The 25,165-nt window shown below is 37.1% G+C and overlaps 1 protein-coding gene across 1 annotated transcript; it reads left to right on the plus strand.

Moving 5' to 3' along the window:
• The first annotated feature begins 67 nt into the window (after positions 1 to 67).
• LOC132548571 (mis18-binding protein 1-like) lies at positions 68 to 8,588 on the plus strand. The gene is made up of 9 exons (XM_060212434.1): positions 68 to 177; positions 1,363 to 1,496; positions 1,899 to 1,989; positions 2,152 to 2,318; positions 2,753 to 2,955; positions 4,147 to 5,258; positions 6,327 to 6,484; positions 7,212 to 7,357; positions 8,400 to 8,588. The coding sequence occupies exons 1-9, from the start codon at positions 68 to 70 to the stop codon at positions 8,586 to 8,588; spliced, it is 2,310 nt and encodes a 769-aa protein (XP_060068417.1).
• The last annotated feature ends 16,577 nt before the right edge of the window (positions 8,589 to 25,165 follow it).

Here is a 25,165-nt window from a genome sequence, read left to right on the forward strand (position 1 = left end):
GCCAATACTTACTTAGGAAAGCACCTCTAGTAATTTGGTTTACTATTTGTCAAAAGATGGAGCAGAGATGGAAAGTGGAACTGATAAAGTGACAAACAAAAGAGAGAGGATGCTGTTCGAGTGGATCATTAAACCTGTGCAGACAGCAAGAGGAGTTTGTGTGGAGGGAAGACAAAGGTAGACAAGCAAAACATGAGAAAAGTGTGAACAGAAATGTCACGAAAAGAACTTGCCTAAAGATTGTCTCAATTGCTTTTAATTAATATGGAGAGATTCAGTTAAAACATTATCAAAGATATTCATGCACTATCAAACCTGTGTTGAGTGGTCACCTACAGGATACCATGGAATTCACTGCTTATGACAATTATGAACACTATTACAGGGTGGTCGGGTGGCGCAGTGGTAACGCACTCGCCTTTCACCTAGCCGACCGGGGTTCAATTCCCGGAACGGACGTGAAAAGGTAGGGGGTCACCTGCTCGACCACGTGGGTTTTCCCTGGGTACTCCGGTTTCCTCCCAGAATAAGACCCCTTGCGCGCTTACATCCGGGCCAACAAGAGTGATTAGTATAAGTTGACATAACTTGTTTCGCAATTGTTGTAAAATAAATAAAGTTGGTATTTATATTTTTATATAACATTATTACAGCTGACAACAAACTTATTACATTCATATTTATGATTAATCTTATATGCTATTCATAATTGTTGTTATTATTATACAGTTTAATAATCGATCATATTGAAAGCACGTTACGTTATCAATGGTAGATTATCAAAGATACAAAAAGTTTGATAATGTCTTTGTGAAGTTGATGAAAAAAAATTATGAATGAATATCTTCATTTTTGTACACTGACTTATTTTTTTAGTATTAAGTGTAAAAAAATTAATGATTAATTTCTTTTTGGGAAATTTATTTGGTTGTTTTCTTCTCTAGAACAAATCATTTGTGATATCAATTGAAAATATATGCTCATTCAACATGTTTGTTTTTGTTTTTATGAGTGGTCTAATAACACTGCTTGTTTCGTTTGCATGGCTTACAAAACCACTTTGAATTACAGCTTTCAAGCTAAAGCAATAGTGACATCATTTCGTAATCTTACCATATACTGATTTATATTAAATGTGTGTAGATTTCTTGACGTCTTCGTCAAACTTGGTGAAAATCCCCAAATTCCGCTAGATCTTTCACCATCAAAGTGATAGTCACCATGATACACTAACGAATTGGTGTCAAGGTTGCATCGACCTCAATAAATAACCACTGATGACAGTTAAATGCTTAAGCTGGTTTGACTGTACAATAAAATCAAGTAGCAAAATTATTTGCTTGATTGTTTTTTCTTTTACAGTGAATCAGCGAATGAAGAATTTTGGAAAAGTTCTCTCATAAAGGAAAGAGTAAATAAAACTACAGTTAAAACAGCATCAGGCACTGTGTATAAGCTAATTGGTGATATAGACAAGGTGTATGCCTTAGATGAAGGTAAGTATATCCACAGACTACTATCTATACATGTGAAATGTTTGTATATGGAGGTAGATAGGGACTATGATACAGAGTTTAATATAGATGGTGATAGACTAAATGTTGGATGAGGTGATGTACAGGAAAGCCATAGGTCATAGGTCATATTGGATGTTCTGTGTTAAAAGGTGTATTTCTTTGACATGGTTGTGTGCGAAAGTTCATTATTATTTTACTAAACCAATTTTGTCCGATTTGGCAAATCTTATGACTATAGAGTATATCAGGCTTAAATTCATTAGAGTCTTGCTTTTCCAAAATTCGAAAAAAATGTATATGAGGGTGTGTACAAAAGCTTATTATCATTTTACTTGACTAATTTCAGTACATTTGTTCAGTTTCGTGTGTTATGATTTTCAGGTTTCCCCAAAAAGCTTGTTAATGCCTTCTGTTACGGTTTTCCTAAGAACTGGGAACAGTTGATAGCTGATCACTTTGATAAAACTGAAATGTAAGTATAGCTGCAAAGTCCCTGTTTGTTTGGAGAAATTATTTGTAGCATAATATTCTGATGATCGTCACAATTAAGTATTGCTTGAGACAGGTGCAAGTCATAGGTAAAGTTGTGATATATATTGTAACCATAGCAACAATGTTATTTTTTTCTGGTCAGACTTGAAGACTCTAATGAAGATAGTCAAGAAGAAATAACAGTACACAAGAAGCCTGATTCAAAGAAAACCAAACCAAAGACCATTAATTTGAAAGACAGTAAGCAGAAGTTCACATCGCCTGTGAATCTCAGAGAAAGACAGAATGTGGCAAATTCTGATACACTTGGTGGGTGTAAACAATCAGTTACATTGTAGTTTGTTTGTGGACTCGCAACATTTTTTTCTAGTTGATAAGCAGTCATAAAGTGATATATCGATAATGTGGTGCTATCTCAAATTTAAATGTAAACAGTTTTAAAAATTTAAGTTCAAAATTTATTTGTTTGTAGTTCGTGCTGGTTTCACTAGCTAATATGATTTTTAATGAGGAATAAAAGTGTGATTTCAATATTGCGAGCTGTTTGTTTAAGGATTTATATCTATGTTGTGACAAAAGTAGCACAACTCTTATAGGTCTGTGGTGAACAGGGCTGTTATTAACTCATGCCTTCTTGCAGCATAATGATTAACTGTCTTTGTTACAATGAGACAGAAAGGATAGAAATATCGTTTAACATTGCAATCAGAAAAATTTTCATTGTTTTTTTCTGTTATATACAGTATGTACCCCAGTTGGTCAATTTGTGGATCTGAAAAATCTTCAGAAGACAAGGAGTGGCCGTATGGTCAAGCCACCGTTATTTTGGTGGATGGGCCAACAGATTGTAACCGACAGCAACAAAATTGAGTTGTCTACTGCCACATCCCACGCCAAAGATCACATACAGGGTATAGCTCATATCTATAGCGGTAGTAATACTAAGGTAATTATATATAGTCAACATCTTTAATGATACATGCACATACAGGGTGTCGCTCACATCTGTACTGATACATACACATACACGGTGTCGCTCACATCTGTACTGATACATACACATACAGGGTGTAGCTCACATCTGTACTGATACATACACATACAGGGTGTAGCTCACATCTGTACTGATACATACACATACAGGGTGTAGCTCACATCTGTACTGATACACATACTGATACACATACAGGGTGTAGCTCACATCTGTACTCATACATACACATACAGGGTGTAGCTCACATCTGTACTGATACATACACATACAGGGTGTAGCTCACATTTGTACTCATACATACACATACAGGGTGTAGCTCACATTTGTACTCATACATACACATACAGGGTGTAGCTCACATCTGTACTGATACATAATACATATACAGGGTGTAGCTCACATCTGTACTGATACACATACAGGGTGTAGCTCACATTTGTACTCATACATACACATACAGGGTGTAGCTCACATCTGTACTGATACATAATACACATACAGGGTGTAGCTCACATCTGTACTGATACATAATACATATACAGGGTGTAGCTCACATCTGTACTGATACATACACATTAAAAGTATTTAGGAGAGACACTTACAGGATGTAGTTTTGATATTTAAGAAATAGCCACACATTTACAAGGTTTAACTTGCATTTGAAACCAGAATGATTAAGTAGACTACAGTAGTTGAGTAAAATTGATTGAATACAATATATTAATAAATTATGTCCTATTAAAAGATTTGTACTGTTGGTTGTACTGAGGTGTAATATTTCTCCAAGTCACAACAATAGGTGAAAAGAAGTAGGGAAGTTCTATGTCATTTTTCTTGGTATCTGGGCCAAACATTTGTGAACTAACTTTATTATTTGAGATTAACTGAACTTATTCAAGATAGTAAGAAAAATCCTAATGCTCACCTGCCATAGATCCATGGCCCATTTGTACCTCATATTGCTCATTTTACGAAAGTAAATGTGAATTTAGGTGAAAGTTCAAGTATATTAAAAGTCATTTCTCTGCAAGCCCAGTATATAGAATAAGTTTGTGAAAGTAAAGACTTCAGAGGTTAAGCAAGCTTTAAATTCTATTAAAACTAGATTTTTTACTTTCATGACATGTGGCTTTGAAGTTTCAGGGAAAGAAGAGGTATAGTCTCAACAGGTCATACAATACCAAGAAAATACAATTAAACAAGTCGATGAATAAGACTGTCGGGAATGTTCTAGAGATGGAAAACTCATATAGGAAGGTTGCATGGACATCCAGGAAAAACAACAGGTTGAGCAGTAATTCAGAGAAAGAGAAATCTTGTCAAAATGGAAAAACTGACAAACGAAAAAAGGGAAAGCAGGATGAAAACATTGACCCAGTAAAACCGATTGAAAAGGCGCTACAGAAACGTAAAAATAACCGATTGAAACGTAAACCTAGAAAGGGTAAGTGTTATGATAATAGTGATTCTACGTCAAAGAAAGAAGAATCCCAAATCAGTGATGTATATGCCATCAGTAGTGGTGAGGAACAGACTGCAAGAGGCAGACAAACCACAACTAAACGTAAACAAAGATATACCAAAAAGATAACAGGTGGAAAACAGTCTTCAAATGATGAGCAGAGTCAGTTAGAAATGAGTAATGATGAAAAGGAAAGGAAAACAAAACGTAATAGTAAGCAATGTGATAAAGGAAAACAGAGTGAAGCAGTTTCTGGGGTCAGTCAAGAGAGTGAAGATTCAGACTTTCGAGTGACCAGGTCAAGGGTTTCTGTGGGAGGTTCTGGAACTGTACAACCAACTCTCTCATATAAGAATAACACTAAAGTCACACGACGTTCAAGGTCACGATCACAAGACTCAGATTCAACAAGATCACAATCAAAACAAAGTGAGCTTTCAGGAAGGAGGATGCCAAAGAGGACTCAAAACCACTCTGACTTGAACAGTAATAAACTTTCAAAATCACAAAGGAAATTAAGGACTTCAGCAAAGAAAACACCTACGACTATTTTGGACTATTCATCCTCAGAGGAATATGCTTCAAACAGACAGAAAAATAAATCAAGAAAAAGGGCAACATCAAAGTCTAACAAGTCGCGTGAAACAGAAGATTCTGATAGTGATGGTTTCAGTCAAAAGACAGGAACTGTTGTTAAAAATAGAACAGTTTCTCGCTTAAAGGACAAAGAGGACAAAGACCGTACAAAAGCTGTTAGTGTATGGTCTTCACAAGAGGTGAAACGTCTGAATCAGTAAGTTTACTGCAATTTTTGTCATGCCTGTGACGAACAGTCACGAATGTGAGACTGGTGTTACAGTGTCATTGTTATTGTCATTGCGGTGACAGTGTCATCATCACGGTTTTGTGTTCAGATCTGATGTTTAGGAAGTATAACCCCAACATTAACCAAATATGGTATACAGCTAAATCACATAGCGATTATGTCAACATACTATCACAAACAAAAGTATGCTTCACATTTTATGGTCCAGCAGCTGTTATATTTAGGGATGATGAGAAACTGGACTTAAAAACCTTGTTTTTTTGCTCAGTTATCTCATTAAAAGAAAATGCAATTCCTACCATACTTTGTGTATAGTAAGATTATCATCTGAACCTACCAAATTTTCAAATTTTAAATTTTTTGTGTATTTGGAGACAAAATTTCAGATTTTGAGAAATGACTACAAAGTCTTTATGGCTTGCTCTATTCACTTGAGATTTAGTTTTTATGTTATTAATATTATTTAAAATAAACATGGTATATAAAATTAGTTTTTCAAATGGGTAAGGGAGTGGAGGGGGAAGACATAGATTAATTAGATTAAATTTTTGCATTTTTGCTTGAAAAATTACTATACTAATAAGGCAGGACAGGTGAGACATTTAATTACACAAAATTTTGGATATGCAGATCATGATAGGTATATTGCAAACACATGAAATTATTAATATCATTATCATCACTGTAGTTAACACATATATCATCATCATGAACAAATCGGAAGGGGTAAGACTTCAGGTATGATAAATCATATTTAACATATTGTCGGATGATCTGTAGATGTTTTGTACACAATGATGTAATTAATAGGACTCAGCTCTCATTCAAATTATGAAACGTTTATTCTGTTTAAGGGTAAAGGTTGAATGTGTACACAACCTACATGTGCTTTAGTGTTTTTATATTTCTATATTGGCTATCTATTTACTGACATGTTACTGATATAGTGCATATTTCATACCTATCATTCTCTAATTTACAGTGTCATATTGTATAAACTGTGTCTTAAGTATGGTGACTGTTGATGTATTGTAGAGCTGTCTCCAGTATACCAGCAGATCACCCAGATTTCTGGCACTTGGTGCAACAGAAAGTGATGACAAAAACTGAAGAAGAATGTCAGAAACACCACTCGAAAGGCAGTTCTGTGAGAAATCCGAAAAAAAGAAGTGACGAAAAATCTGAAAATCATGGTTAGTTGATTAAAAATGCAAAAGGAATGAATATGTATATCACAGTATCAGTTTATAATTTCATAAAATATATTTTTGTAATATATGTAATTTCACACCTTTGTCAGTTGAAAACACCTGTGACATTGACAAAAATATCCCCAAAAAAAGATACAAAAAAAATTAATTCACCTTGACATTCAGGAACAAAATGTGTGCAAAAGTTTTTTCCCATTTATTTATATTTCCAGGGTGTATTCTCTCTTTGGCCTTAGCATCAAAATTGATGTTTACACTACCGTGTATGTCAAGTCTGACATCTTTTCCAGCCAAAATGAAATCTGCTATTTTGCCATTCCAGTAGTTGTCAGGCTTTAAATGTTAAATGTATAATAAGAAATGATTTTTCCTCCTTTTTTATGTTTACTGGTGTATAAACTACAGGTATCTCAATAAGTATGTAAACGGAAAATTTGAAATGCAATTTACACACCAGTAAACAAAAAAAAAGAAAAACCATTTCTTCAATTCTGAAATATAATTTTAATAAAGACTAGTGAGAGATCCTATATTGATGTACAAATTTTCAGAAACTTTTACAATTTTATGTAAATATGATTTATAGATAGAATTGACAACTTGTTATTTACACACTGGTATGTGTGGTAAACACTGTTATAAATACACTATTTCTGTTTGTCACTTGGATATACATACAGAACTGTACATCTGTTTAATGTCTTTTCAGGAGCCAGTGACAAGGTTAGGTTGACAGCGAGACAAGGCACTATGAAACGGAAACAGCAGCTGAGGAGTCTGATGGAGCAGCATAACGAGGGTCACGAGGATGACTTGTGTGATGGTACGCCGTTCAGGAACCGCATCAAGAGCAAGGTGGAGACCATTTATGTGATGTCTGAAACACTTGATAGTCATGATGTATAAAACTATGTCCTGTTTCACAAAGGCATGATGGAAAAACATAATTTGTTTTTAAGGTTGTCATTGCTGGGGAAAATTTCTGTTTTCTAACGGAATTGAACAAATTGCAAATCTAAGTTTGTTTATATCCCTTATTGAATGCTGTATTCCACTGTGTTCCCAAAAATACCTAATTACATAACTAATGAAGGAAATCCTTATCCAATCAAACTTGTCAGACTGACTAAAATAATATGCAAATTAGATAGCTATATTTAGCCTTCAAATCTCATAATGCTTTGCACTTAGCACGTGTAATCATGAACAAATACTGAGCAATTTCTCGGGCTGATTTTGTCTGCATCCTGCTGAATTCTTAATAAGTACTGATGTTAGCTTAATATGGTCGTGTAGTACAGGTAGAGATTTATATTTAAAGAACTGTCTTGTTATCATTGTTATTAAGAGATATTTATCATACAAACTCTTCCACAATTTGTTGTACTCTTTGTTTTGTAGATGTAGCATTGTTTCCGATACACATCGTCACTGTTCTATATAAAGCCTGAAATCTCACTATTTTTAGGACAATTTTTTCCTGGTTAAGCTAGACCCCTGATTGTCTGATAATATTCAAGAAAACAGGAATTAACATCTGAGAGCTCTGCCATTTTATGTAGGAAAATTGAAAGTTTGCCTATATTTTGATTAGATGGGGCGGGGAAGACTTTATCTCGGAATTAGGTTTAAGTTATGTCCCTGTCGATATGACAAAAGAAGTTTTTTTTACAACATCTCCTTCAGAAATTACGTAGGTCATATGTTCATCATTCATATGTCATGTGACAATCAGATGACAATTGTAATTATACTCCTTCCTAGTCGATTTATATAGTAATAATTTCATCTGTGTGTTTTATCTATAGGTCCATATGTGCATTTATCAGTGCAAAGCTTGTATACAAGATATCTCATGATACCGTGGACGGATTAAAAAATTGTCAGCTCTTTTCAGGTGCCGAGGATGGGGAAAGACAATGAGGATGAAAATGAAGAGGACCTCTTTAATGAAGTGAAGATGAAAAATCCTAACATTGGCAATCAATGCCACACACCTGTAGCACATTTTCATATTGAACCTGTATCCCAAAAGAAAACTCCATTCAACCTGCTCATCAGCCCAAATGAGCCTGTTAACAGGTGAGCTATGTCGACAGAACTTGATGTCATCAAGGAAATGATTAGCAAGCTGGTCTGACTGAGTAGTATAGGTAGATATACATGCAGAGAACTAAGGTATATTTGACCACTTTTTCTAGAGTTATGGCCCTTGATATTTAGAATTCTCCAGACAGCTTGTCAATAAAAACATATTTTTAAAGAAAGGTTAAGACTTAGGACTTAGTGCAGGAGTACCTTTGTTTTATCAAGATGCATGTAAGTATAACTCACATCAAACATGTCACCTTGATTATTACAGGAAGGAAATGGATAGATACATTCACAGAGTGATGAAGCGGCGCCGATTAGGCAACAAACAGAAAGGGAAGAAAGATGTGCTTAAAACACCAGTCAACAAACCTATTTCAAAATATGTAAGTATGTGAGCTATGACTCGAGGGCAAAAACGCTGAGCTGTGGTGATGAAAAAACCTTCATTAGTGCGATTGCTTAATGATTCATCACTCATGATATGATGTTGGATTATTTTTGACATCGTCCTATCCTTAGAGACGTTTTTCAGTGACTTGTCATTATCAATTTCTCAACATAAAAATCTATATTCATCATTTGTTCCCTTGGTATATATTCTAGCTGTCATTTTTCATTAAGAGTCCATTGTCATCAGTCTACACAGATCAATAAACAGACTATTGATTGCAGTGTTTATGAGAAGACATTCGATAGTCTTTCTTGTTTCGTCCCGGCAGGGACTCTGAAGGGAGAATATGGCGTCACTTTACTTACAATATCGACCAATGATGAACATTTAGACCAGTACTTTGTCAAGTATCCTAGCCATCATCTGTTGTATAATTGGATCGTTGGGTGTTCAAATCAATTCATGGTGAAATAGATATTGGAATACTAATTAAAATATTATTTATGTTTCTGAATCCCGAGTGGAGACATCTAAAATATTACAATTAACACTGTGGACAATAAGATTTTGCTATGATTAATGAAGTATTCAGTAGAACGATGCAGGCCCACTGGGCCTCTTGTTGTCTGTGCTACATGTTTCATTCATATTACTCCTCATGTTAACATTATCATTCCCTTCTTAAAGGACAAAGATGAAAATTCTACACCTACAAAAAACCTGTTCGATGTCACACTAGGAGGTGTTGACAGTTTGTTGATGTCTAAAGAGAAGTCCGACTCAGACAACCATGCCGACTCCGATGAAGATAGCGACTACTACTGGACAGACATGGACCAGTGACCAAGCATGAATATTTTTCAAATTTGTCAAAATCTCAACTCTGATGAGGACACACAAGCTCTCAATATACAAACTGGTCTGTGATCTTCTTTAATGTGATCTAGATGTCGTTGACATGTTTCGACCGCTGTGTGGCCGTTAGCAGGTCCTGATGACAGCCATGTAACGGTTGAAACATGTCGACTACTGTGGTTTTCAGCACAATTCATGCAGGTTTGTAGGAGTATTTTGTGTTAATATTTGTATATATTGTACGATAAATATTTCTGTGTAGATAAATATCTGTTAATATGTGCAGAAAATTCATGTGAACGAGCCAATCCTGTACAATTATACAAAAAGGGATAAATAGTCATCTGTCAAACACAACAGTGACTTCTGTTTTCCACATTAATTAGATGATTTCCAACATATAGACATAAACAGGTAAGTTTTCAGAAATTGTTTCATTTGTTCAGGTATGTGGATGTATAACGTGAAATGTAATTACAGTGTGAGGAAGTTACAAAAACTACTCCGTCATATAATTTAATAGTTAATGTCCAAGGAATACTGTAATTTTGTATAGCTCCAGCTGTATATATTGCTGTAGAGATAAGTATGATGTATAGTGAGTACAGACCCTGTACTGAAGATTATCATTTGATATTAAAGTCAGTACATGTTTGAGATTAGACTTATGGGATGTGGAGTGTGACCTGTGTACATCAATTGGTATTATCATTATTCAAATAAGGTAAAATCCTAGATAAAATATGTTGGTTTAGATAATTTAGTTATTTTTTTCTTGAATTTTTTACAGAAGGTGAGTGTATTTATATAGTCTGAAGGTGACACCAACAGAAGTTTTATTTTTGTATGAAGTCCATTTTGTAAATATATGAATTGTAATATGTTTGCCAGCATTTGATTTTGAAAACTGTTTCCATAAGATGTAGGGAAATTATTTTATAATACACTTTATGTCCTTTGTGTTTCCTATTAACTTAAAATGTTGTAATATATACCTTGTACTACAATGTACTAAAATTGTACCGACCTTGCAAGAAGGTGCTGATTTTAAAGACAACTTGTGTTCTTTTTTATTGTGAAAAAGTGTAGTCTATTTATTTTTCTTTCCTTTTTCAGCTGTAATTTTAATTCCAGCTCAATTTTATGTAGTAATGATTAGGAATCATTAATTGTTCAAACATCCATAGTATGACTGGAAAAGTGATTAGAGTGAGTAATGGTGGTGTATAGAAAGTAATATGTCATATTTCAAAGGTCATCAGTAAGGTTTTGCACGTTTATAAAAACGGGAAAAATTTTACTAAAAGTCAACTATTTATTAATTCTTTGGAGTTTACCATGTTTGTTGATATGTCATTGTGTTTAACTGAATCCGTACCCAAAGTGTTGGTGTATTAAGGAAATTGTGTACCATTTAAAACAACTTTGGAAATTGCTGGTTGTTTCTAGAATGAGGATGAACTGTTTATAGCTGTACGTATCTCATACTTTAATTTATTTATAATTTGACTCAATTCAAATTTGATTTAATTTAATAAATAAAACTCCATTAAATGCTAATTTAAATGCTTATTTAAATGTTAACATCATCTTACAAAATTTTCAAGATAAATTGAAATTCAGTTTAAGCAGTATTTTCAATGAAACAAAACATATTGTATCAGAAAAAGGATATTTATGAAATGAAATAAATGTCGCATAACTAAAGCAGTTACTAGTTTTGTATTTATTTATGGCTACTGAGTTTGTTACGGTGAACAACCTTGACCCATTTTTTGTAAAGGTCAGATAAAATAATCTGAACACTGAAAAGGCCTTGTGTCATGTGATATTAGTCAGTAGACTCCTTAGATAGAGGGTTGTCAAGTTGGTTTAAATGAATGGCCTGTACCCACTTTCAATGTCACACACCATGCATAGGACAGTGACGCCCTACAAACCAAATGACCTAAGGCCATGTAATTGATGCAGGAGCATACTTGGATGAATGACCTAACTGTAAGGGTTACAGGTGTTAAGTTTTTATTTGGTTTGATGTTGCTTTACTCCCTATTAAGAGTCAGGGTTATTTAAGGACATGTCAGGTTTGGATGGAGGAGGGAAAGCTAGAGTTCCTCAAGAAAAAACACTGACCATCGTCCAGTTCCTAAACTACATGGCCAACGAATATTCAAACAGATTTTGAAAAACCAAGAGACACAGAGTCATGACACGTCATCTTTAACATACTTGAAAGAAGAGATATTGAGTTTGGGATAAGTCTGATTGTTAGTCATACTGCCACCCTCAGATTTCTTCTGTTGTGTAGACGATAACTGATTGGCATTGAAGAGGGCATTCATTTAAAAAACTGTAAATATCTTGAATCAAAATGAAGTACAATGGATGTTCTTTGTCTTGAAGTGTGTTCTGTGTATGTCTTTAAAAAGCATTGCTGTTGTCACGGAAGGACAAATAAATATTTGATAACTAGAGAACATTAATGTAGTCAAAAGTACCAAAACCACTAAGAATCCTGCAAGTGTCACTCTTTTTTAATGAATAATTGAAATCGAACCACAGTGCAGTGCCCTGGGGTCAAATACCTGTACAGTATGAATAAGTCAGGGATACATATATACCTGTACTGTTGTGATACCGGTATGAATAAGTCAGGGATATATATACCTGTACTGTTGTGATACCGGTATGAATAAGTCAGGGATATATATACCTGTACTGTTGTGATACCAATATGAATAAGCAAGGGATACATATATACCTGTACTGTTGTGTTGCCAGTATGAATAAGTCTGGGATACATATATACCTGTACTGTTGTGATACCAGTGTGAATAAGCCATAGATACGTTAATATTTGTGCTGTTGTGATACCAGTATGAATAAGTCAGGGATACATATATACCTGTGCTGTTGTGATACCAGTATGAATAAGCCATGGATACATATATACCTGTTCTGTTGTGATACCAGTATGAATAAGTCAAGGGTACATATATACCTGTACTGTTGTGATACCAGTATGAATAAGCCATAGATATGTTTATACTTGTGCTGTTGTCATTGCATATGAATAAGCCACGGGTATATATATATATATATACTGGCACCTTGTTGCTGAGGTGACATATAAACAAGCACTAGACACATATTTAGCCGCACCCTTGTTACTGAGATGATATATAAACAAGCATTGGATTCTAATATACTTTCTTCCGCCGTAATCGCACGGATTACAGCAATCGCTATCTGGCGTTCACTCTACAACGGAAGGATTAGTTAATGTATTGATTTTATACTTTTAGGTGAGGGGGGGGACGTACATGTTCCTTTAATATACTGCAATATACCATCAGACTGATCCCTTTTGTTTTGATGAACTGAACAGAAACGGGAGTGATCCGTAAAGAGTCGACATGCTTTCTGAATGAATCCTACGCCAAGTTACGCAACGTATCGCCCAAAGCATATTGACAGTGAGCAAAAACACCAGAAATGTAATTACGATAAAAAATTGGACCAAGGACGCCTCCAAACAAACTGAAAAGGTAATGATATCCCAGTTATCTTAACACAGTTTTGAGCAGGCAGATAATTGAACAACAAATGGAAACGAATTTAGCTTTGAGAAACGAAATTAATAATAAGTTGATTCCTTATATATATATATATATATGTGTGTGTGTCTGTGTGTGTGTGTGCATGCGTGTTTTGTTAATGAAAAATAGATATTTGCGAAACACGTACAGACACGGACAAACGTCCATGTACAAACGGACGCAAACGGACGTCCATGTACAGACAGACGAACGGACGTCTATTTACAGACAGACACGAACGAACGTCCATGTACAGACAGACACGAACGGACGTCCATGTACAGACACGAACAGTCGTCCATGTACAGACAGACACGAACGGACGTCCATGTACAGACACGAACAGTCGTCCATGTACAGACAGACACGATCGGGCGTAGAAGTTATTGGAAACCTAGACACGTTAATAGGTGCAGAGAAAGACAAATATATACAAAAATGTATACATTTTCGTGCGTGTAGCGAAGGACAAATTACACTGTAGCATGTCCGTGCAAAGCCCGAAACAACATTGCGCGGACGATAGTGTTCAGAGAGACAACACGCCTAAGTAGGGACAAGCATGTTAAAATTACGTCTGTAGATGTTGATCTTGTGTGTATCAGGTAAACGTCCACGGGTCAGTGCTATACATCTTTCGTTAGTCGTTAGTCGGTACCGACTTAAAGCAATAACCTTCAATGCTTTGGCCAAAAGTATTCCAATGAAGATAATTAGAAACGGAAAAAGACAGATAGAAAAGAGGTTAATGATTCCATGTATTACAACGTCTGCAGAAAATGTCTTACGGTCACAAGGGGGGGGGGTCAATCATAGGATGTGTCTTACCATCACAATGGGATGGGTCAATGACAGGATGTGTCTTACCAACACAAGGAGGGGGTCAATGATAGGCTGTGCCTTATCAACACAAGGAGGGGGTCAATGATAGGCTGTGTCTTACCAACACAAGGGGGAGGGTCAATGATAGGCTGTGTCTTACCAACACAAGGAGAGGGTCAATGATAGGCTGTGTCTTACCAACACAAGGAGAGGGTCAATGATAAGCTGTGTCTTACCAGCACAAGGAGAGGGTCAATGATAGGCTGTGTCTTACCATCACAAGGAGAGGGTCAATGATAAGCTGTGTCTTACCAACACAAGGAGGAGGGTCAATGATAAGCTGTGTCTTACCAACACAAGGAGGAGGGTCAATGATAGGCTGTGTCTTACCAACACAAGGAGAGGGTCAATGATAAGCTGTGTCTTACCAACACAAGGGGGAGGGTCAATGATAAGCTGTGTCTTACCAACACAAGGAGAGGGTCAATGATAGGCTGTGTCTTACCAACACAAGGAGGAGGGTCAATGACAGGATGTGTCTTACCAACACAAGGGGGAGGGTCAATGATAAGCTGTGTCTTACCAACACAAGGAGGAGGGTCAATGATAGGCTGTGTCTTACCAACACAAGGAGGAGGGTCAATGATAAGCTGTGTCTTACCAACACAAGGAGAGGGTCAATGATAGGCTGTGTCTTACCAACACAAGGAGAGGGTCAATGATAGGCTGTGTCTTACCAACAGAAGGAGAGGGTCAATGATAGGCTGTGTCTTACCAACAGAAATGTCGAAAACGTTCTTCATCTATTTCTATCACAAAAGGGGATGTCAATGATAGACTGTGTCTTACCATCATAAGAGGGGATCTCCATAATTGTGTTTGCCTCTTAACGTCACACTAGAGGATGTCTGTATTAGCTTGTCTCTACATATGACAAGAGGAGATTTCTTTTATAGTATGCGTCTCTTGACATAAACACACATACGTAAGGAGATTAAGATCACTTTTGCTTAAATATAGAAATGGTCGACTTTTCTTAAAATTACATAATATTATATGTTGTAAGTGAGTGTTCCGTGTCGTGGTACTATTGTCTCTATACTGATATTGTCTGTTGTATATATAGATAGAGAGAAGGAGATTAAAACGCATGAAGCATTCGAGGAGTCGGCCATAATAATGTTTCTCACAAGCATTCTGTTTATATCATGTATCGATATTTTTGCCTTCGATTGGCACTTTGTGTTCGTGTCTTTTATGAATCATCAAACTAACAGTATTATGTTACCTCAGAACCAACCTGAAATGATAATTATCAAAGAATATAATGTAATTGTAACGCGCTAGTTGGTGATTATACATCACGTGGTACAATTTGACCTCCACTGACCCCACCATCTGTCTTGCCTGTACTAATACGGGAGTGTAAATCACATGACAATTAAAGTAATTGGGTTCCCACATGTGCTATATTGGGCAGCAGTAATCAATACACGGCTTTATAGGTTTCGTGAAATATTCATCATCTATCGCTTTTTTGAAGATGACAGTTACCAGAGGTGTGGCACACATTCCCGAGATTATTGGTCGCCTTTCAGAGCTTGTTTCGTTACAATGTTCTGTAGACTGGTGATCGTCCTAAAATCATTTGCAACTATGTTGAGTCGTTAATTCAGTAACCAGAAATTTCACTCTCACTCATAGTCAAACTTGCCAATTACAGCGAGGGTAGGTGACCTTACAGACTTGAAAGCTGATAGTTAATCACAATTAAGGAAGGTGACATCTTTGTCCTGAGACTTTACCGCCAATCATAGTTTTAGAAAATCGACATCTCTGACTTCAGAGTTTTGCCAATCGCAGTAGTGAAATGTGACATCTCTTGACTTCAGAGTTTTGCCAATCACAGTAGTGAAATGCGACATCTCTGACCTAAGAGTTTTGCCAATCACAGTAGTGAAATGTGACATCTCTGACTTGAGAGTTTATCACCAATCGCAGAAAGGAAGGATGGCCTTTCTGACCTAAGAGGTTCTTACGAATTACAGTTGGAGTAGGCGCCCTTAACTAAGTAGAGAGTTATTTCTAAGTTGTGATAGGCAATGTCTATAACTTGACAGTTGCTCGCCGCTCTCAGTAATGATATACATTTTATCAGTAGAGAGTGGCAGATTTACTTATAAAACGTACCTACACTGAAAAGGAAGTCAGTCTCCCAGGGTATTTTCACCTTCTCAAACCAGAATTAGTAACCACTTTCCTAGGCATTGTCAACCGCTCAAGTCTGAATCAGTTGCCATTCCTGTCAAACTCTGCAGTCTGCATCAGTTGCCATTCTTCTGGGTACTGTCAACCTCTCCAGTCGCTACCTTCCTGGATATTGTTAACTTCTCAAGTCCAAATCTGTAGTCACTCTACTGGAATATTGTTAACCTCTTCAGTCCAAATCTGTAGTCACTCTACTGGAGTATTGTTAACCTCTCCAGTCCAAATCTGTAGTCACTCTCCTGGTGTAGTGTTGACCTCTCCAGTCCAAATCTGTAGTCACTCTCCTGGTGTATTGTTGACCTCTCCAGTCCAAATCTGTAGTCACTCTCCTGGAGTATCGTTGACCTCTCCAGTCCAAATCTGTAGTCACTCTCCTGGTGTAGTGTTGACCTCTTCAGTCCAAATCTGTGGTCACTCTACTGGTGTAGTGTTGACCTCTTCAGTCCAAATCTGTAGTCACTCTCCTGGAGTATCGTTGACCTCTCCAGTCCAAATCTGTTGTCACTCTACTGGTGTAGTGTTAACCTCTTCAGTCCAAATCTGTAGTCACTCTCCTGGTGTAATGTTGACCTCTCCAGGCCAAATCTGTAGTCACTCTACTGGAATATTGTTAACCTCTTCAGTCCAAATCTGTAGTCACTCTCCTGGAGCATTGTTGACCTCTCCAGGCCAAATCTGTGGTCACTCTACTGGTGTAGTGTTAACCTCTTCAGTCCAAATCTGTAGTCACTCTCCTGGAGCATTGTTGACCTCTCCAGTCCAAATCTGTTGTCACTTTCCTGGTGTAATGTTGATCTCTCCAGTCTAAATCTGTAGTCACTTTCCTGGTGTAATGTTGACCTCGCCAGTCCAAATCTGTAGTCACTCTCCTAAAGCATTGTTGACCTCTCCAGTCCAATTCTGTGGTCACTCTCCTGGAATATTGTTGACCTCTCCAGTCCAAATCTGTAGGCACTCTACTGGTGTAGTGTTGACCTCTCCAGTCCAAATCTGTTGTCACTTTCCTGGAGCATTGTTGACCTCTCCAGTCCAAATATGTAGTCACTCTACTGGAGCATTGTTGATCTCTCAAGTCCAAATCTGTAGTCACTCTCCTGGTGTACTGTTGACCTCGCCAGTCCAAATCTGTAGTCACTCTACTGGAGTATCGTTGACCTCTCCAGTCCAAATCTGTGGTCACTCTACTGGAGCAATGTTGATCTCTCCAGTCTAAATCTGTAGTCACTTTCCTGGTGTAATGTTGACCTCTCCAGTCCAAATCTGTAGTCACTCTCCTGGTGTAGTGTTGACGTCTCCAGTCCAAATCTGTAGTCACTCTACTGGTGTAATATTGATCTCTCCAGTCTAAATCTGTAGTCACTTTCCTGGTGTAATGTTGACCTCTCCAGTCCAAATCTGTAGTCACTCTCCTGGTGTAGTGTTGACGTCTCCAGTCCAAATCTGTAGTCACTCTACTGGTGTAATATTGATCTCTCCAGTCTAAATCTGTAGTCACTTTCCTGGTGTAATGTTGACCTCTCCAGTCCAAATCTGTAGTCACTCTACTGGTGTAGTGTTGACCTCTCCAGTCCAAATCTGTAGTCACTCTCCTGGTGTAATGTTAACCTCTCCAGTCCAAATCTGTAGTCACTCTCCTGGTGTAGTGTTGACCTCTCCAGTCCAAATCTGTAGTCACTCTACTGGTGTAATGTTGACCTCTCCAGTCCAAATCTGTAGTCACTCTACTGGTGTAATGTTGACCTCTCCAGTCCAAATCTGTTGTCACTTTCCTGGAGCATTGTTGACCTCTCCGGTCCAAATCTGTAGTCACTATACTGGTGTAGTGTTGACCTCTTCAGTCTATTCTCCACGGGGTTAATCGTATCGCTGCTTCTGAACTAGTATCCATTGTCCTGTTGGATCCAAATTACGTCAGTAGGAGAAATTCATGTTAATTTGTGTTGATGTCATATGTACGTATGAATCAGTAGTTTCTCCCGGATAATTCATAATTTGACCGACAAGAAAACTACCTTATACAGTCTATGAGACACTGTAGATCTTTCCGACCAGTCGCACGGAGATTCCCATGGGATTGCACCTAGGTTTGTTCACGTAAGTCACGGTCACCACTTGTCTAATACCTTTGACCTTTCATTTTCTAGTGTTCTTGTTGATGGAAATTGCTCGCCTCAAAATTATGTCCAGATACATAAAATAAATGCATGTTTCTGTCTCAGATGTCATAATGTTGTTAATATGTTTGGTCCTATCGGCGAAACTAATTGGTAAAGTGACAAACAGGTCTTCACTATAGCAATTTAAAAAACTCTCAGCACAAGCGTGTGCAATCTTTCTGATCACGTGTAGATTAAAAATGCTTTCTATGTTTTTTTTAATCTAACCATGTCGTCTGCAACTATCTGGATATGTTTCTGCAAAATATCAATGGAATATTGATTGAACAAATGAGAGATGCGTTCAAGCAATGCCGATATCACCAACGAGTTAGACACCCAGAACCATACAAAAGATGAAATAATTCATGTGGACTTTTTCCAGTGCATGATGGACTGTGTCCGGAGTGAAATGAAAAAAAAAAGTTTTAATCTGACTGTACTTGGTCAAATAACTATTTCATGAAGAACGTGCGTGACACAAGGAACAGCTTTGACCATAGGCCAACACTTACATACATAGATATCGTTAATGAACGCAGAATATAGAAAGACACGCGAATGGACGCAGAAAACAGAACAAAACGGTCTCAACACAGACATACCAATATCACAGAAGCTGAAAGTGAACTGAACACAGCATGCGCGATGCTCAAAGAACAAACAGGCGGTTACCATTCTCATACAAGTCATTGTCATTTTCACTCATTGTTATCAGGATTGTGCGCCAGCGCAGTTCGTTTTTATGACAATGTTACTAAACCAATTTAGATAAATTCTGTTTTTCTCCCAACTTTTTTTTCTGTAGTAGTGATCAGGTCCTTTTTAAATAACACATCAAGAGCGATATCCTCAGAATTCTGATGTCATTTACCCTTATCTCGTCGTCGTTTCTGTCCATAATGTATAATCGCTGATTGATTCAGTGTTTGTTGTCTGTCATTTCATCCGTCTCAGAGGTGTTGTACGGTTTATAAATAATAAATCCACTCATTATCGATCTGATGTGAACAGTTATATGCAGTTATCTACTTGATAGAATTAGAAGCCACTAGAGGATAATGACATGCAGTAAGTTTGGAGGAAGAGAACGTGCTGGCCACGTGCGCTGAAAACACGAGTAACCAATAAACGCATTACGTAGCTAGACGTTTTACAATTACCCTACGACATAGGTATACAACCTCTTAGACGGTGTGCGATACAAATGTAGATCTGTCTAATCTTCATGTACATAGCATAACAATAATATTACAGGGGTATCATTCTTATTGGCATCATATGTTTACTAACTTTCGGTCAATAAAGAATTATGGATATTGAAATACCATTAATACTAAAAAAAAACATGTTATGTTCATTTCTTTTAATATTCTAAAAAATTCCTAAACATGTCAACATTTCACAGGAATTGTGACACTGAAGTAGATATATCTTATCATCGAATTGAGATGTCATGATGCACACATAGTTTAACTGATGTTCAACGCAGTGTCTAATGAGGTCATGGGCAAAAGAAGGTCATAGTTAAAAGGTCATTGTCAAGAGACGGTCAGTGTCCGCCATTCACAGAAACCGGATCCATCAGACAGTCAGACAAACAAGACGACAAAGCGGTGTGCCCAGGATGTCACGGTCGGTGTTCGATGACTTTACCTGAAATATAATTCCTATCGCCCTTTTCCATTCAATATCACTACTCCCCTACAGTGTGACACAGTACAAGTATATATAGAATAGTGTGCGACACAGTACAAGTATATATAGAATTGTGTGTGACACAGTACAAGTATATATAGAAATGTGTGTGACACAGTACAAGTATATATAGGATAGTGTGCGACACAGTACAAGTATATATAGAATTGTGTGTGACACAGTACAAGTATATATAGGATAGTGTGTGACACAGTACAAGTATATATAGGATAGTGTGTGACACAGTACAAGTATATATAGGATAGTGTGTGACACAGTACAAGTATATATAGAATAGTGTGTGACACAGTACAAGTATATATAGAAATGTGTGTGACACAGTACAAGTATATATAGGATAGTGTGTGACACAGTACAAGTGTATATAGAATAGTGTGTGACACAGTACAAGTATATATAGGATAGTGTGTGACACAGTACAAGTATATATAGGATAGTGTGTGACACAGTACAAGTATATATAGGATAGTGTGTGACACAGTACAAGTATATATAGGATAGTGTGTGACACAGTACAAGTATATATAGAAATGTGTGTGACACAGTACAAGTATATATAGAAATGTGTGTGACACAGTACAAGTATATATAGGATAGTGTGTGACACAGTACAAGTATATATAGAAATATGTGTGACACAGTACAAGTGTATATAGGATAGTGTGTGACACAGTACAAGTGTATATAGAATAGTGTGTGACACAGTACAAGTATATATAGAAATGTGTGTGACACAGTACAAGTATATATAGGATAGTGTGTGACACAGTACAAGTATATATAGAATTGTGTGTGACACAGTACAAGTATATATAGGATAGTGTGTGACACAGTACAAGTATATATAGGATAGTGTGTGACACAGTACAAGTGTATATAGAAATGTGTGTGACACAGTACAAGTGTATATAAAATAGTGTGTGACACAGTACAAGTATATATAGAATAGTGTGTGACACAGTACAAGTATATATAGAAATGTGTGTGACACAGTACAAGTATATATAGAAATGTGTGTGACACAGTACAAGTATATATAGGACACAGTACAAGTATATATAGGATGTGTGTGACACAGTACAAGTATATATAGAAATGTGTGTGACACAGTACAAGTATATATAGGATAGTGTGTGACACAGTACAAGTATATATAGAAATGTGTGTGACACAGTACAAGTATATATAGAAATGTGTGTGACACAGTACAAGTATATATAGAAATGTGTGTGACACAGTACAAGTATATATAGGATAGTGTGTGACACAGTACAAGTTTATATAGAATAGTGTGCGACACAGTACAAGTATATATAGAATTGTGTGTGACACAGTACAAGTACAAGTATATATAGGATAGTGTGTGACACAGTACAAGTATATATAGGATAGTGTGTGACACAGTACAAGTATATATAGGATAGTGTGTGACACAGTACAAGTATATATAGGATAGTGTGTGCCACAGTACATATAAAGAAAGAAGACCTGGTTTGATTGCGACGGTGTATTTCGATCACAGAGGAACAGATCTTCAGATTGAACATTTCAGCAAAGAAATAGAAAACAGAATTATTGTTTTGGTATGTTTTCGCGAAGTAGAAAATTCAATTTGAAACACGGGCCAGTGTTTCTCAAGTAATGAAGATGTGATTTGTGAGTGTTTATTTATGATTTTGATATAGTGTCATCGCTCCGTAAGATTATCGAACATAATTTATTTCAAACCCGAAGAAAAACCCATCTTCCTAGTGATTGCGCGATTGCGCGATTGCGAAACAGGCTATCAGCTTATTTCATCCACTCCCGTTGGCCTGAATGGAAGCGCGCGAGGGGACTTATTGTGGTAGGGAACCGGAGTACACGGGGAAAACCCACGTGACAGGTGACCCTATACCTTTTTACGTCCGGTCTGGGTATCCAAAACCAGACGGCTATGTGAAAGACAAGTGTGTTACCACTGCATCAACCAACCACCAGCTAAGCCGCTAGCTGAGGGTTACTATAATTATTTGTCAACCCAAAGATTGAGCTAGTAACAGTCATAAATCAGGTTAAAAGATCCTTTAAAATATATATATATTTCAGAAGGACGAGAGTTATTTTACTAAAATTAGTGTTGACCATGGATACGCTATCCATTTTATGACATTCATATTCTATAACCCCTTTATTCGTGTTTCCCTAACAATACCTTCATCAACTTGGTCTAATTTTTCAGAAACGGTATTTACTGTGTTCGTGAAGTTAATATAATTATTATTGTGTCACGTTATCATTTATTTTTGGCGATGCGAGTTAACAAAAGTAATGTAAATTTTAGTTAACTTTTATGCATTTGGGTATGGCATCCTGGTAGTATTTCCAAAATCAAGTTGATATATCCAAACATCACGCCTCGCACTGTAGTTCCATTGATGTAAGACGGATTGGTTTGCAAAACCGGTCTACTACCAGAATTGGTATGTCCTCATGGTTTTTACAAGATCAGTTTCAACCGGCGCGCCATTGTACTAATTTTCTATATTATTTATAACATACTATTAGAAGAAAAAAACATACCCAAGGAATAAAGATAAAGTGTACCTTATTTACCTGACTGTCGTTAGTCATTTTTTGGTGTGAACTTTCCATTTCTCGGGTTATTTCTATTTGTAGGGATTTCTTATGCTATCACCACAAATAGTGGCTTGCTACCCGGAACCTTGTCGCAAAAAGAGTCTATTTGTGAAGACTTTGACCACTACGTCGGCAGTTTTGTTGAAAGACACATGGTTTTCCTGATCTGCCAGACGACACTGTCCGGTGTGCAGGACGGCATACTGCCTGTCTGGTGTGTCGAACGGCATACTGACTGTCTTGTGTGCTGGGCAACATACTGGCTGTCTTGTGTGTCAGGCGACATACTGACTGCCTGGTATGTCGGGCGATATACTGACTGTCTGGTGTGTCGGGCGACATACTGTCTGACGTGTCGGGCGACATACTGACTGCCTGGTGTGTCGGGCGACATACTGACTGTCTGGTGTGTCGGACAACATACTGTCTGGTGTATCGGACGACATACTGACTGTCTAGTGTGTCGGACGGCATACTGACTGCCTGGTGTGTCGGGCGACATACTGACTGTCTGGTGTGTCGGGAGATATACTGACTGTTTGGTGTGCCGGACGATATATAACCTGTTGGACATAGACTTGTCTGATCTTTCGGACATTCTGCACCGATTAGTTAATTTCCTTCAAACGAATTACAAACTTAACATAAAGTAATTACCATCTCAATAAACGATTCTAAAAATAGTACAATTCTGGGATGGCATTGCACGTGAATGTATACCTTACATTCATTCAAAGTTAGCCTAAGATCTTTAAAGCTGTGCTTATAACAAAAATGTGTCGTGTACTTATATGCGGTGTCATTGCGTGCTTCGAGATCGCTGTGGTCGTATGTCGGAGTAAGGCGGCCTTAGGACTGATTGCCCCCACAGCGAGTGTTTTCCGATAACCGTTACCATTATATGTTTCCTGCATGGAAAAAAGTACCGGAATGTCGGAATTTTACCATTCAACTACATTGGCACACACCAATACACTGGTTGACATACATTTGGTCCGGAGTGCTTAGAAAGACGTTTGAACCAATCATTTTGCGGTATTTTATGAAAAGTAAGATCTCGATGCTCGTTTCCACACTGGCATACAAAACCACGAAGAAATCATTTTATCTAAGCAGAGTTCTTTTGTTTGGTGATCAGAGAAAATGAATTACATCACAAAGTAACAAGTTCTTTTTTAATGTCATTCGAGCACGCACCGGAAAAGTACAGGTAATATTAAGAAGAGATTCGGAGTTTTATGTTAAGTTGTAGGACAGAGACAAATTTAGTCGCTCTACAGTCATAAGTCGACTTCTTGAAAACAAAGTTCCTTTATTTCTCCTCCATCGTTTTATCAACAGCTGGAATGCTTCTCTCAAATGATACCATTTCACTCCTATTGAAGCATCCAAACAACTTAAGCATTCATAAAAAAAACAACAATACTGGGAAGTTTGAACGTTTCCTCTTAAATCAAGTGTCGGGCCTTTTCAGGAATCCTCTGTAAAAACAAGAGTATCTATACCTTCAAATGATAACATTCATTTCTTAATTTCACAATTCTTAATAACGCAATTACAATTATCAGTACCCTGAAAGCTTTAAACAGTCATGAAAGCACGAAAGCACTAAACCGTTCCACAGGTGTGAAAATACTTTATTCCAAAGCAAACACCGTTCACATATGATACGACTCTTTATAAAGCGTTACCAGATCGCACTCACATTAATCATGTACTGTTCACTGAATTTTTATAATTAAGTTTTAATCACCGCCCGCATTATCAAACCATTTCAACAGTCAACACAATCCGTATCGCGACAAAACTATACTCATAATCATCACCCCACACCTTGCACAAACGACTGCTTCCTGCAATAGCTGATCGAATTAGTTACAGTTCATCGTATCTAGTACAACAGCCACAATTCATTCTACAAAGAACTCGTTCATGAATCCTAAACATTGAGACTTGCTGACTGGAATCATTTGCCTTCACAAAATGTTGTGAATAACTATTCCCGGGCAGGTATGCTTGGCAACCAAGAACGCCCTTGAGTACCAAATAGTACCATAGCGCGGCTTCTTCTACCACGTCTAACAAATGGCAGACCATTGATTCTCTCGGTTACAATACATGTAATCCGGTATCAATGGCG

This window comes from Ylistrum balloti, unplaced genomic scaffold, assembly GCF_031769215.1.
Source record: "Ylistrum balloti isolate Yb309-2 unplaced genomic scaffold, AGI_CSIRO_Ybal_v1 Utg370018, whole genome shotgun sequence".
Classification (NCBI taxonomy): domain Eukaryota; kingdom Metazoa; phylum Mollusca; class Bivalvia; order Pectinida; family Pectinidae; genus Ylistrum; species Ylistrum balloti.